The 14,662-nt window shown below is 34.5% G+C and overlaps 1 protein-coding gene across 1 annotated transcript; it reads right to left on the bottom strand.

The window, feature by feature from the left end:
• Window positions 1–10,420: 10,420 nt before the first annotated feature.
• Window positions 10,421–14,419, bottom strand: LOC113854698 (transcription factor EGL1-like). The gene is made up of 8 exons (XM_027485858.1): window positions 14,015–14,419; window positions 13,393–13,647; window positions 13,086–13,182; window positions 12,924–12,938; window positions 12,415–12,471; window positions 11,484–12,338; window positions 10,969–11,409; window positions 10,421–10,794 (listed from the first exon to the last, which is right to left on the bottom strand). The coding sequence occupies exons 1-8, from the start codon at window positions 14,110–14,112 to the stop codon at window positions 10,723–10,725; spliced, it is 1,890 nt and encodes a 629-aa protein (XP_027341659.1). The 5' UTR covers window positions 14,113–14,419; the 3' UTR covers window positions 10,421–10,722.
• Between the last annotated feature and the right edge of the window lie 243 nt (window positions 14,420–14,662).

Raw genomic sequence — 14,662 nt, 5'->3', positions numbered from 1 at the left:
TAAAAGATTGAAAGATCACTTGGCATCTCATGATTATTAAATTCTTGTTGGATGTAGCGTGTGCTTTGGTGCATTGTGTAAAATTAAAATATGTTATTTTGCATCGTTTATCTTAGCTAGTCAGCGAAAATTGAGTATTTTTGTACGGTCGCAATGGCAAGCACTTAGCAATGGGGCCATGGTATTGCAAAACTTTTACCTGCCCATGTCTTGTGTCTTCTATATGTGTGCGTACGAGACCCATTAGATTTAACTACTGAAGTCATGTAATTGTTTTAAACGGTCATGTGATTTAAAAATAATATTAATTTTGATTATCTAAACATGGTTGTTCCGTTTATTCCTTGAAATATATTTCTTACTAAATTCACACACACATTGCTGTCTTTTGTGGTTAAGAGGAAAAATTATGGCTGGAGGTAGTTCATATTGGTTGCTAAATTACCACTTTCATGGATCGTTCCATTACACCTAATTTACCTCCTCTTGGTGCAGTCTTGGTTGAGAGTCTCGTCAGGGGTCTCTTTTTAGTCACTAAAAAATTATTTTATCTGTAAAGGCACGGACAATCCGGAATGATCAAACAGCAATGATATTCCTACTCTTGCACGGTATATTTATTTTATTTCTCTATCACAGTTTTTTCTTGTCACATTATATTGTTAAATTTTTCACTCTTTCTTCCTATTTTTTTCCCCCTTTCAATCTCTCTAAGTGAAATTAGTTAATAATTAGTATAATCATAAGTTAGAAAAATGAATACAAACTCAAAAAAATTATTATACATTACTTTTATAGTTTTATACTTTATTTTTATAGGCATTTCTTTTAGGAAAGGAAAATAAATGTTTGTTATTGTTTTCCATCTCATTGCAGCAAGTTTGGATTGAATTCTTTCTCAATATTATTATCTTGTTGATACAAATAAAAGCTATTAATGTCATTATTTATTTAAATGGTTTATTTTTAGTTTATTTTTTTATTTTATCGACAAATATTTAATTACATTAAATACAAAAATGAACTACTTACCCTTTTGTAATTTTACTAAAATATTTTTTAAACAATTAAAAAAATATTATTTGTAAACTAATTTTTATGTAGGATATTTAAACAAAATTTATTTCGATAAAAAGACTATAGAAATAATTAATTATTAAAATAATCTATTTTTGACATCTAATCCGAAGTATTTATGTGCCCATCGTGACATTTGCAATCACTTGTAGAATTTTTTATTGAATTTATTAGGCAAAACTATGCTTTATGAGTAATTATTAGATTTTAAAATATTAGTAATATATATTTTTAAAAGTTTATCCTTTTCAGATATTTATTAACTTTAATGAGGATATTCATAGAATTAAAAAATAATTTAGTAAATGTATTTATATTTCATGAAAATTTAAAACATTTTGCGATAAGCTATTTTGACGGCATTGATAAAAAAAATGTTTTTAAAATCTATTATAAAGTAGACAATCAATGTTATTAATATCATAATTTTAATGAAAAATTTATAATCATGAGAATCGCATCGCATGCTATATGAGATTATTTCTTCTATTTTTTAAAAGTGAATATGCTTTTTTATGTAATATTTATTTTAAATATAAATCATTACTTATAAAATAACAGTTATTAATTATTTTATATTAAAAATTATTAACATAATAATTTTTTTTTATTCTAAACTAGGAGAATGAGAATGAGAATGATGAAAGAAAGGTCGTTATAATTAAAGATACAATTTTAAAAAAGTTTAAATAATTGAGGTACTAATTAAGTTGTTTTATTTTGAGTATGAATTTGGTTTAGATGCACCAGTAGTATAAAAAAAATTACTACATTCAATTAAAGATTGTGATAATAGTAAAAATCATTAATTTTTATAATAAATAATATTTAAATCACATCAATGATGTATTATAATTGTTTAACAGTGTAAACACTGTATTAAAATCAAACTTTTAAATATTTAAAATTAGTTAGAGTACTTATTTTAATTTTATTGAATAAATTAATTTAATAAATTTTGTTTTAAACCCATTAAATAGATATTTGATGTTTTAAAAAACATTGTTAACATAATATTTTATCTTGAATATATAAAAATATACATTTTTAAAAAATAAAATTGTGAAACAGGACTACAAATAAGTAACAAAGGTCAGGTTAAGATTATTATTTAACGATTTGAATTGTTCCAAATTTTTTTAACCCAACTCGCGTTAGTCCATTGCTAAATATGTGTCGGGCCAAATCGTTAAAATTGACAACTTTACTAATATTTTGGATCAAATACACCCTTTCGTATATTTTTTTTTGACATTTAGTTGCGAGTTGCAGACAAAATCTCGCAGCCAGGACTTGAACGCACGAAATATAATTTTGAGCGAGACCAAATCCTATGCTCGAAATTCTTTTTGTAACAGCGACAACTATTAACGCTGCATTCTAAACATATTATTATTATTATTGCGCGTGAGATAGTGGCAATGGTGATAATTGAAATTGCAGAATCGGTGTTCAAATTGGCGACGAAAGATTATTGTTTTTGTCATTGCTGATCGTAGAATATTTAAATCTGAATACGCTGTCGCTTTTTATTCATCGGTTTGAGTCTTTCATCGACGGACCCAATTTTCTTGTCTTTTCTTAATTTGAAACGCAAAAGAGAAGTTGGAGAATTCAATGGTGGAACAGAGGTCTAGGGAAAGGGGTAAATTTGGTGGGCATCTTGGAAAAGTTTTCAGCAATTCCACGTCTTACTTTTTTACGAATTTTTCACTTGTTACCGATATCTCAGCCTTGTGGCAGGTATTTCAACGGTGGGGGAGGTGGTTGATGTTTTCATATCTCAAAAGAGTGATAAATTAGGACGTTGCTTTGGTTTTATGCGTTTTGTGGATGTGGCGGATGCCAAGAGTTTGGAGGCTAAGCTTAGATCTATTGTTATTGGCAGAATGTACTTGTCTATCAACTTGACGAGACATGCAAGAGAGAAAACTGTGGGTACAAAGGTGTCTGCGGAGGGCAGTGAAACGAGACACTCCTTTGTCAAAGGAGCTACAAAGACGTCAGGGAATACGTATGCGGATAAGCTTAAAGCACCTCGTCTAGTTGAGACACCAATAGGGCAGAAGTGGGTGGAAAAGAAGAAACCTTGGGCTCACCTTGAGTTTGAGGTGGATGAGGGACGAATTGAGGAGTGTAGAGGTGCTATGGTCGGTCGCCTTCATAGAAAACAGGATTTGAAAAATATGCGAGGGGCTCTCCTGCGAGAAAATATGTTGGATATTAGTCTCACGACCATGAGTGATGATATGGTATTGGTAGAATCTGATGCGGGGGTAGATTTAGAAGATACAGTATCACTCAACAAATTGTGGTGAGAGAAATGGTTCTATGATCTACGAGAATGACACCCAAGTATGGTAATTGCGCGGAGGGTGACTTGGGTACGTTGTTATGGGGTCCCTTTGCATGCTTGGAGTGAATTATTCTTTCGTAAGTTGGTTTCTTCGCTTGGTGATTTTATCCAAATAGACCAAGTCAAAGCAGAAAGGTGACGATTGGATTATGGGAGGATACAATTAGGTACTACCATTGCTGAGCTTATCAAGCAAAACATTATAGTGAAAGTCAATAATCGTTTTTACTCAATAGCCATGTTTGAAGAGTATGCCTGTGATGTAGTAGCCGCAATAGAGGAAGGCGTGGCTAACTCTTCTGAGGACGGCAATGACTCATCTGAGGTTGGTTCAATGGAGTTGGAAGCGTTGGATAACTATTCTAGTGAGGAGGGTGTGCTGCAAGGTGATATCGGAAGTAAGGGTCGTCTGGTTAATTCTGTGATTAGGGGTGAAGTGTCACCAAAAGGGTGCTTGGTGGATGAGGGTTTGGGGGCTGGTGGTGTGGATGTTATAGGTTTGACGGTGACTATCTGTGATGCTGTGAATGAGTCTTTTGAAAATGTGGAGAAGGGAGTCCCAATAGCAAGAGATGGGTTGAATTTATCCGACCCGTTTGAATTAGATGCATTGATTTGGAAAAGTTCAGAATCACGAGATATGAAGACAATTGGGACAGCGCAAATCGACCCCTTTCAATCCAGAATTGAGAAAGAGAGGGTCAATGTGTGTGAATCCCTTCGGAGGGCACGCTCTATGAAAGGTAGTCGAGGTAATGAAGGAGGGAAGAGGCATCAGAGCATAATTTTCATAGAACTCCCTCAAAACAACCTTAGGAATCACAGTAAAGAAGCGTCAATGCCATCGCAACTTAGTAGATAGGTATCGCTAGCTGATTATGTCTCAGCTAATGCTTCCAAGAGCTCCTACAACTCTCATCCTTCCAATCCTTCAGTAGAGGTGGGGGAGCGAATGACTGCTACAGATTGTGATGATGAGGCAATGGCATCGAGGTTACTAGACATTGGCAAGAAGGTTGGTTTGGTTGTACATGGGAACGATGGGCAGGTTCGAGAGAAATTGATTGAGATGGAGGTACGTGATAGAACGATTGTGAAAGAACATGAGGTTCGCTTGGATTCTAAATGAAGATTGACTCATTTAATTGTTGAGGGCTAAGGAGCGAGGTAAAGCAAAAGAAGGTGTGTGAGATTGTTCGCTCTGAAGGTCTAGAGTTCTTGGCGATTCAGGAAACAAAACTTGAGACATGTAATAGTAACTTATATGCGCGTCTGTGGGGTTCTGTAGATTTTGATTGGTGTGCCTTGCCCTCCATTGGAAGAAGTGGGGGTATGCTTTCACTTTGGGATACTTCCAAAGGTAAAATACTTTTCTCCTTTTCTGGTACTGGATTCCTGGGTATTTGCTTACAGGTATTGGTTACTGAAAATCTATGTGTTGTGGTGAATGTCTATGCATTGTGTAGACTTAGTGAGAAGAGAAAGTTATGGGATGATTTGCTCATGACAAGAAGGGGTTTTGGCAAATTTATGTGGTGTATATTAGGTGACTTCAATGCTGTGAGACAGGTGAAAAAGAGGAGGGGTTGTCAGACAAACCATGGTATCTCTGAAATGGATGACTTAAATTCTTTCATTCAGGAAATGGAACTTGTGGATCTTCCACTTGTGGGTAAAAGATTTACGTGGATAAAAGCGGATGCTTCTATGATGAGCAGACTCGATCGAGTCCTTGTTTCTTGTTCCTGGCTTGATTACTGGGAAGATGGTTTCATTCAGGTTCTGAGCAAAGATGTATCTGATCATTGTCCCATTATTCTTAAGCACAAAGTGGTTAACTGGGGTCCGAAGCCGTTTCGATTTAACAATTGTTGGCTGACTCATAAAGGAGTTGTGAAAGTGGTGGAGGAAGCATGGAAAAGAGAGATTACCCTTCCATGGGCTACCCAGAGAGCTAGCCAGAGGTTGAGGAGTGTTAAGATTGCATTGAAAAAATGGAATATTGAGGTATTTGAAAATGTTGATAAAGTGATATCTGATTTGACAATTGAGTTGAGTTTGATTGATGATAAAAATTCTGTGATAGAACTTTTCAATATAGAGAAGGAGCGTCAACAAATATTAGTAAGGGGATATTTGGAAGGCTAGGAAGAATAGGGAGAGTCTCATAGCCCAAAAAGCTCGGGTGAGATGGGAGAAGGAGGGTGATTTAAATACAAAGTTCTTTCATTTGTGTGTTAATGGGAGGAGGCGAAGAAATAATATACATGCGCTTCAAATTGGGGAGAGATGTGTCGAAGAAGTTGATGAGATTAAAGCATGTGTGGTGTCTTATTTTGCGGCTCATTTTAGTAGTAGAGGTTGGCTTCGACCTACTATTGATGTTAATAATTTATCGAGAATTTATGTTATACAGAATGAGGGGCTTGTTAATGCCTTTTTGGAGGAGAAAGTGGGAAGAATAATTTTGGAGTGTGAGGGAGATAAAAGTCTGAGGCCTGATGATTTTAATTTTGTGTTCCTTAAGAGGTTTTGGGGAGTGATCAAGGAAGAAGTGATGTATATGCTTACTGAATTTTTTAGAAATGGGAAACTACCTAGGTCTTTGTTATCCTACTTTGTAGCACTTGTGCCAAAAGTGTCTTGCCCTCAACATATATCTGATTTTTGACCTACTTCATTGTTAAGTTGTCTTTATAAGATTGTTTCCAAGCTTTTGACAAATAGGTTGAAAGGGGTTTTAGATTCAATAATTTTAGAAGAACAATCATCCTTTATCCAGGGAAGGAACATGTTAGATAGTATGCTTGTGACTAATGAAGCAGTTGATTATGTACGGAGGTATAACAAGAGATGTTTTGTGTTAAAGCTTGATTATGAGAAGGCTTATGATTCGGTGGAGTGAGGATATCTTTTGTTTATGTTACGTAGCTTTGGATTTTCAAAAATATGGGTCAGTTGGATGGAAGCTTGTGTGTGTGGAGGGAGCCTATCAGCTTTGATTAATGGTTGTCCTACATTGGAGGTTCATATTGAGCGTGGCCTAAAACAGGGGGATCCTCTTGCCCCTTTTCTTTTCTTGTGGTAGTGGAAGGGTTAGAAGTTCTTATGCGGAAGGTAGTGGCTTGTGGGTTGTTCTCTGGTGTGAAGATTGGGATAGAGGGACTGAATATTTCTTTGCTGTAGTTTGTGGATGACACATTGATTATGGGAGAGACTTCGGTTTAGAACTTGTGAACTTTGAAAGCAGTATTGCGTAGAATTAATGTCAGGTATGAAAATTAACTTTAATAAAAGTTGTGTATTGGGGATTAATACTGGTGATGACTTTGAAAACTTGGCTGCGGAGTTCCTCCATTATAAGATTGGTAGTTTCTCATTAAAGTATCTCGGGTTACAGTTAAGTGTTAACCTGAGAAAGCCTAGTGCATGAAAGGGTGTGTTAGATGCCTTTGAAAAGAGGTTAGCGTCATGGAAGCATAGGTATTTATCGATTAGAGGCATCGTGACTTTGATTAATGCAGTTCTTAATTCTATGTCATTGCACTCGTTATCCTTTTTTAAGGTGCTGAAGTCGGTGATAAAGGAGATTGTCACTATTCAACGAAATTTTTTATGGAAGGGTGTTAAGGATGGATCTAAAATCCCCTGGGTGAAATGGGAAACGGTATGTAGACCGCGGAAGAATGGTGGCTTGGGCATTAGGAATGTGCAGTGGTTTAACTGGACGCTTCTTGGTAAATGGTTTTAGCAAGGTGTTAATTGTTCTAGTTCATTGTGGGTGCGGGTGTTGGAATCTAGGTATGGAAGATTAGTTTCTTCTATTCAACATCTATCAGTCCACAACAGATGTTCTTTGTGGTGGCGTGATTTGATAGAGGTTATTCATCAAGAAAATTCTTGACTGGATGAGAAGTTTGATAGAAGTGTGGGTGCAGGTTTACACTCTTTTTTGGAGAGATAAGTGGGTAGGCGAAGTGCGATTGTGTGAAGCATTTTCGTGATTGTTTGCGGTGGCGAGGAATGCTGAATCATGTGTATTGAAGAATGGTTTTCGTGTGGGTTTGAGATGTTAGTTGGCGAAGTGGACTCTTTCAATATGAGATCTCAAACTTTAATCTTTTGTTGGAGTTTATGGATGGAGTTTCTATTAAGTTACTACAAGAAGATAAATGGGTATGGAGGGAAGATTCTTCAGGTTATTATTCAGTACAATCTGTGTATTCATGACTATTTAAACTTTTTGGTGGTCCTAATAGTGTAGATCAATGTACGATAGATGTCTTGCAAATGCTATGGAGAGGAAAGGTCCCTCTTAAGTGTTTGGTATTTTCTTGGCAATTGTTGTTGAATGCACTTTCTTGTAAGGGTTTGCTAATTGATCGAGGTGTTCAAATTGATGATATAACTTGTTGCTTCTGTCATAATTTGGAAGAACTTCTAACTCATTTATTTTTAACGTGTTCAGTTTCATCTCAAATCTGGTACTTTACTGCGCGTTGGCTTGGATTCTCACTGATTTTATCTTCAGATATATCGACTCACTTGCTTTATTAGGTTGGTGTTGGCTGTAGTAAACGAGAAGAGATATGCTTATTAATTGTTTGGGTAAGTACAACGTGGTCTTTGTGGTTACATAGAAATAAAATTGTATTTTTCAATGGTGTTTTGGATAAAAGAGAAGTTCTAGATTCTATTATTCTGAGGTCCTGGAAATGACTATCACTTGTTAGTAAGGGAGAAGCTATTTTTTTAGCTAATTGGTATTTGAACTCACGAAATTGCATTCGTCTTAACTTTGTATAAGTATATTTTTACTTTTTATTACTCTGAGTTAGTAATTTTTTTTTGTGTATATGAGTTTTGAGTTCTCCTTAAACTCTTTCTAATAATATATATTTTGTCTATTAAAAAAAATAAGAAACAAATAATTTTTATTAAGGATAATTTTATTCAAGTAAAAAATATCTATAATGTAATAAAACTAACTCTGCAAATTTTTTTTCATAAACAACAAATAGTAGTATTCGATTTCTTTAAGACAAATCATATTTTGTGTACAAAATTATTTTATCAAAAGAGTAAAACCTACTTATATACCAGATGTTTTAAATTTGAGTAAGACTAATTACTGTACATAAAAAAAGTCTATAATATAAATTAACAGTCAAACGGGCAAGTTGATTGGGTCTTTTGTATATTATCTATTTGATGACTGAAATACGTTGAAGCCGATTCCGTATTGGCGGCGCAAACTTTGATAATAAATAACAGTGATTGGTATAATTGTATGTCTCCAATTTGTTTTCAACTTTGTGCAATATCAATGTCTCCCCTTTCAACTTTGAAAGGAGATACCGATGTACACCGTCAACGCTCCCTGTCCAAGAAGTGAAGAACCTCCTTATTTTCGTCTACTTCTAAGAGCCTTACAAATACTGGAGAGTGAGATTTTAGAGGATTAAAAATTTGCCAATTTTCATTTTTAATCATTATTTTTAATTTAATATTTTTTATAATAAAAGTAAATGATACACAAATTTTTTATTTTATTTTTAATAATAAAATACTCTTTAAATTAAAAAAAATATTTTATATTAAAACAGTTACTATCGTTAATTTTATATTAATAGATTACTAAGTTAGTGATTTAATTAAAACTATAATAAAAATATGATAAAAACTTTTTTAAATAAAAATTTGTTATTATTAATTGCTTAAATTAAACTTTAAGAATTTATATTATTATTATTATTATTATTATGATTATTATTGTTTTATATATATATATATATTACTTAAATAACTTGTTTTTCTTTCACTTTATATTTGGGTGGTCTTGATAGCATTTAAGGTGTCCACAATGAAACGTGCATGCATTCACTTAAACGTCAACAGTGAAGAAGCATAATGCAACAAAGAAATTAGATGCATTAACGACAACTGTATGAAATTGAATGAACTTATTACGATGTGCTCCTTTTACACTCGTTGTTGAATAACTATTGCATCAGTTCTCTCATATCAGCCGAAAACACCATTTATCTATATTATTCAATTAATTTGACTATGTATCATCAATTGACACCAATTTGAACGCTAGTTTGGATTTGATCTTATTATTAATGGCCGGCTGTGGCCCCCACCCTCCATTTTATTATCTCTTCTATGTATGGAACCGTCAAAATCCTGCAAAGTACTGATTTGATCTGTGAGTATAAAATGTAGAAAGAAGATTATAATACTGTAACCTCAATTTGACCAAGACTAAGTGCTATTAGGGAATAAAAAAATATAAAAATGAATATAATAGTTTATGGTAATATGAACTGAGTCAAGATATTGTCAAGGTAATATAATTTGTTACCATTATGTTCCACTGGTTGCAGTATTTAATAAAGAGTGGAGTCTATATCCCTTGAATCCATCCTTCCACTATGTCATTATCCTCTACAAATATTTAAGTAGAGGAAAGATTATGAAATTGGTTGAGTATGCAATTAGAAGTGGAACAGAGACCGTAAAAAATAATGTTTTCACACCCTAATAAGGTGTATATAACTTTGGTAAAGATGAATAAAAATGACAAATATAAAAGTGATATGATATAAATGAAAGAGAAAAAAAAATAAAAGGGTAAGGTAGGTGTAAAAAATGAAGTTAAAAAACCATTATAGGTTAAAATATCATTGATGTGTCAGTAATTCTAGCCTTCTCCCCTGCTTGTTTTCGTTTAGTAGGATACATGGTAATCATCTATAGATTCCATTTGTTATTTGATATGATATCTGTATACATTTCTTGAATCACTGGATTTACTGAGGGAGAAATCCGTAAACTAACCGAGCCTTAAAGATTCAATGTCAACATAACGGTGCATTTTAGATTTTAGCCTTTTTAGTACAGTGCATCAGGCAAATCACCTAGGTGGGTTCATTTTCAATATTACATGCAGCCATAAAGACTATCATAATTAAGAATGTACGGTTTGCTTGGTCAAGGTGTGTTAGGCGGTAGGAGCTAATGGCATTATTGGCATTACATAAAATCTAGTCAACTAAACCTACCTACCCATTTACAAGAGCTTAAAAGTCCATGTTACATCACCGAGAGTTATAGTATAGCCTAAAGAGTGGATGAGTGTATTTTCCTTTGCCTTTTATGAGAAATATTCCAAAAAGAATCTCCAAGAATTGCACTTTGTGGCTCCATCTAATGAACTCTGTATGCCACATGGCAGTGGCAAGAACTAAATTGAATATCAACATGGTTTTTAAGGACAAAAACTTTCAACACTTAAAAGCTACTTTTTGGAGTGTTTGTTTGATCCTTTTTGCAGTTGCTATAGTTGGTCCTGTGAACTGCAAATAAAAGGATACCCAATTTTAGATAAAGGGAAATATCGAAAAGTATTTAGGATATCCAAATATGCACACCCTTAGTGAAGGTAAAATGCAAAACACCAGTTAATCATGTTCTGCTTAATGCATTAACTGAATTTAGTATAAAACCAAAAAGGCATATCCAAATCTCACCACAGATTTAATGGTTAGATAAAGATTCCCATCAGCTTCTGTTGACTGAACTGAATTAAAATCTATATTGAGACTGTTGACAGCTTCCATAATTTCCATCAACCTTCCTGCTCTTGAAGGGCACTTCATTTCGATTACAATTTCATTATTACTAGTAAAGACAGCAACATCATTAGTAGAACTACCTCTTAAAGTATCTGAATTAATCTCTCTTACTGTTTCTTCTATGCCACAAGCCTTCCTTTTTTTTACCACTGCTTTCTTGCCATTATTAGTTTTGTTATAATAATGATCAGAAGTCCTCTCCATCATATCTTGAGGTGATCTTTTAGTTCCACTCTCTATATCTTTTACCCCCCTCTGAGCTTCCAACTCTTCTATCCTTTTCTCGAGCTTTTTAAGGTATTCAATTGCATCATCTAGTATTGAAACTTTGTCATCCTGCAGGAATGTTGCATTTGATTAATTTGAGCTACAAACAAGCACACAAATGTCAAGACTAAAATATCCATTACCTTACTAATTGAAGGAACCATTGACCTCAGGGTTAAAAACCTTTCATTTAGTTTTGCTCTTCTCCTTCTCTCTGACAAAACATGGTTCATGCCAATTTCATCAGCCTCTAGTCTCATTCCCTCTTTATAGTCATTCTCTTCTTGAGACTCAAGTAACCCATCCAAGTGCATCCGAGGAACTTCAAACAATACTTTCTTCAACAAGTTCTGTGAGGTTCCTGCTCTTGGCCATTGGCAATTCATTGCCCCTTCTTTTCTCCAACTGACAAAGCTTGATTCCTGATGAATGTTTTGAAAATGTGTCCCCATGAGTAATTGGTCAGAGCCTTTCAAAAGGGAAGAAAGAACTCTCTGATAATGCCAATCATCACTTAGAGGATCCACTACGGTCATTTTTGTGTTGCTGCACTTCTGAAGATCCCGGGCACAAGGGGCAGAAGGGTTATCACCCTTGAGGGCAGAAGCAATCTTCTTAGGGCTGGCTAAAGTTTGTGATATACAGTCACTGGAATTCATGGAATTGTGGACACAGTTGCTCAATTCATCATCCATAACTTGCCAGCTTTGGACTTGAGAGGTGCCACTGGTTATCTTTTCAACCGTGAATGTTTCATCTGGTGGTTGATTAGCCTGTAATGCATTTGAACTACCATTAGGAGAGGTTGTGTTGATTATGCCATACCCAACTTCTGGAATTGATTCAACATTGTAAGCATTATGATCAAATGCTACACAAGCAACATCTTCCTCGTTTCTTGATTTCAATGTAGCTCCAGACTTATTGGGAACATTGACACAAAGAGTATTCAAGAAAGAAGTTCTGATCCGTTGAATGAGACTAAGATCTTCTGAGACCTTCATATAAAGAAAGTTATGAGGGGGGCCATAACAGAACAGTAATATTAGCATTAAAACCAAGGGGAAAAATTACCTGATCAGATGTACCTAGCTCAATAACCCCTTCCAAAAATGGAAAGCACACCACTGTCTGAAAATTGAGATCAAGGAAATAAATTACACAGCGCATTGATTAGATTTTTCCAATTAAATTGACACAAATTTGATTTTCTGATCACCCTAGTCTTCTATTTGGAATCTCCCTTCTTTGTGTGGAAGAAAAATTACATGCGTGGAATAGATCCACTAGATTTTGAAGAGCCTTGCCTTAATTAGGGTAATAAGCTACCATTTCAAAAACCCAAGATCTTAACTCATGACCATAGTGAAAGAATCCTAATTTCTAATTAGGAATTAAGATGAAAATTGTTGCAGCAGATCCTTGACTAAACACTATAGAGTTATTCCAAAAGGAAGACCTGCTCTAACACATCTAAATATCTTTGGATCATATTTTGATAGCACTAAGCTAACTGTTAATTATAATTATTGGAAAGGTTTATAAATCAAAGACGATTAAGTAAAGAAAAATCAGGATGGTACCTGGATAGATGCACTCTGAGCATGAGAGAAGACAATTGTTACAACACAAGTGTGTTTATGGAACAAAGACCAAACAAAGAAGACTTATTTCAGACTTTTTGTCGTTTTAAGCAAAAGAAGAAGAAAGAACAAGGAAAGTCAAGAAACAGAACAGAATCCTACCTTTGCCAGCAGAGAACGACTAAAAACTCTACAATCAGATGAATCGGCATTGTTCAGCCAAATTGGTTGGCCCTTTGCTAGAGTTCTTCCTGGTAACCTATGAGTATACATAGATTTGAGAATAGACTAAGTGCCTGTTTGGTTCAGTTTATTTTGAAGAAATAATTGCTTTCCGAGAGAGCTTTTGAAAACTAAGTGATTATTTTTCTAAATTTACACTTTAGATCACACAACCCCCCATTTGGGAAGATAATTTGATGATCCTCCAAAAATCAAAAAATGAAAAAAATAAATAAAATTTATTTACCCTTGGCCAATGTTGAATACAAAGGACATGCAAACCAAGTAATACCACTCTGCATCAGTGAGATCTTCAGGAGACAGTGCTGCTGAAGGCCTCTTCGTTTGTGGGTTGGTTTCTGCAGTTTTGAGAGACTTGAAAAGCTCTCGCAACTGTTCACTTCTCTGCAACCCCATTTGGTCAGAATTAAGTTCCACACCTTGACTTGTTTTCCTAGTCTTAATGTCTCCATTGTAATATCCTTCCCCCCAACTCAACACCCTTAAAAAAAATATTAATATGAATGAACATAATGGCTTCTTATCACCAAAATCATAAGCAACAATACCAGAAAATCAAACAGTAGATTCAGAATTTCAATTAATTATTTTCCATAGATGAGAAAAGCATGGGTAGGTAAGAACTTAGAATTGTTGATTTATTATTCTCTGGTAGACCAAAGATGCATCCTGAAAAGACATTGGTGAATCAAACTTGGCACATACATATGACAAGTTAAATCGTCTCATCTAATATGAAGTCTTCTCGGGTATTGATTGAAAAAAAAACACAACATATTCAAGAAGGGGAAAATGCAAAGTCAAACAATTCAGAAGTAGCTAATATGAATGGAACAGTTGGTAGGTACCCGGGTTGGGTAGTTGAATCAGTCCAGAAGATTGCATAGCTCCACTGAATGCTTCTCACAGCCAAAGCAAGTTGCTTCTTCATGTTGTCTGGCACCATTTTTTCTGGTTTTGCTAATAAGGGTAGCCACAACTCATCACAAAGATCAAATTTTCAATATAAACACAACCACCCTACACTGTGCTGTGTTCTATGATCAGATGGTAAAAAAAAATAAGGCTTGTTGGACTTCTCTCTTTCTCTATATCTGTCTGTATATTTTGATTTATTCGCCTTTTTGCCAAGGCCTTGTTTCCTTGATCATAGAAAGAGAGTTGTGATAATAATTAACTACAAATTAAAAAAAAGAACTGGGGTGTGCTCCAAAACTGTTGTAGGCCAAAAGCAGGTATTGTTCAAATACTAGATTCGGAATCCAAACCAAAACTACTATTAGCATAAAAAGCGCAGTGTAGCAGTAGATGTTGACTCGAGAGGGACGATGGCAATGATGCTTGTCTTGTTCCAATGGATACTATTATGCAGAGAAACAAACAAGGAACCCATAGTTGTCACTGATTTAGAAAACCAACCCCGTTTGTGATTATTTTATTCTCATTCCTATCTATTTTTTTACAAAAATAAGTTAACACATTAACACGTACTTCGA

Source organism: Abrus precatorius, unplaced genomic scaffold (assembly GCF_003935025.1).
Source record: "Abrus precatorius isolate BTA unplaced genomic scaffold, Abrus_2018 Scaffold11, whole genome shotgun sequence".
Lineage (NCBI taxonomy): Eukaryota > Viridiplantae > Streptophyta > Magnoliopsida > Fabales > Fabaceae > Abrus > Abrus precatorius.
Note: the sequence above shows the minus strand (reverse complement) of the source record. Positions and strands in the feature narration are given on the sequence as shown.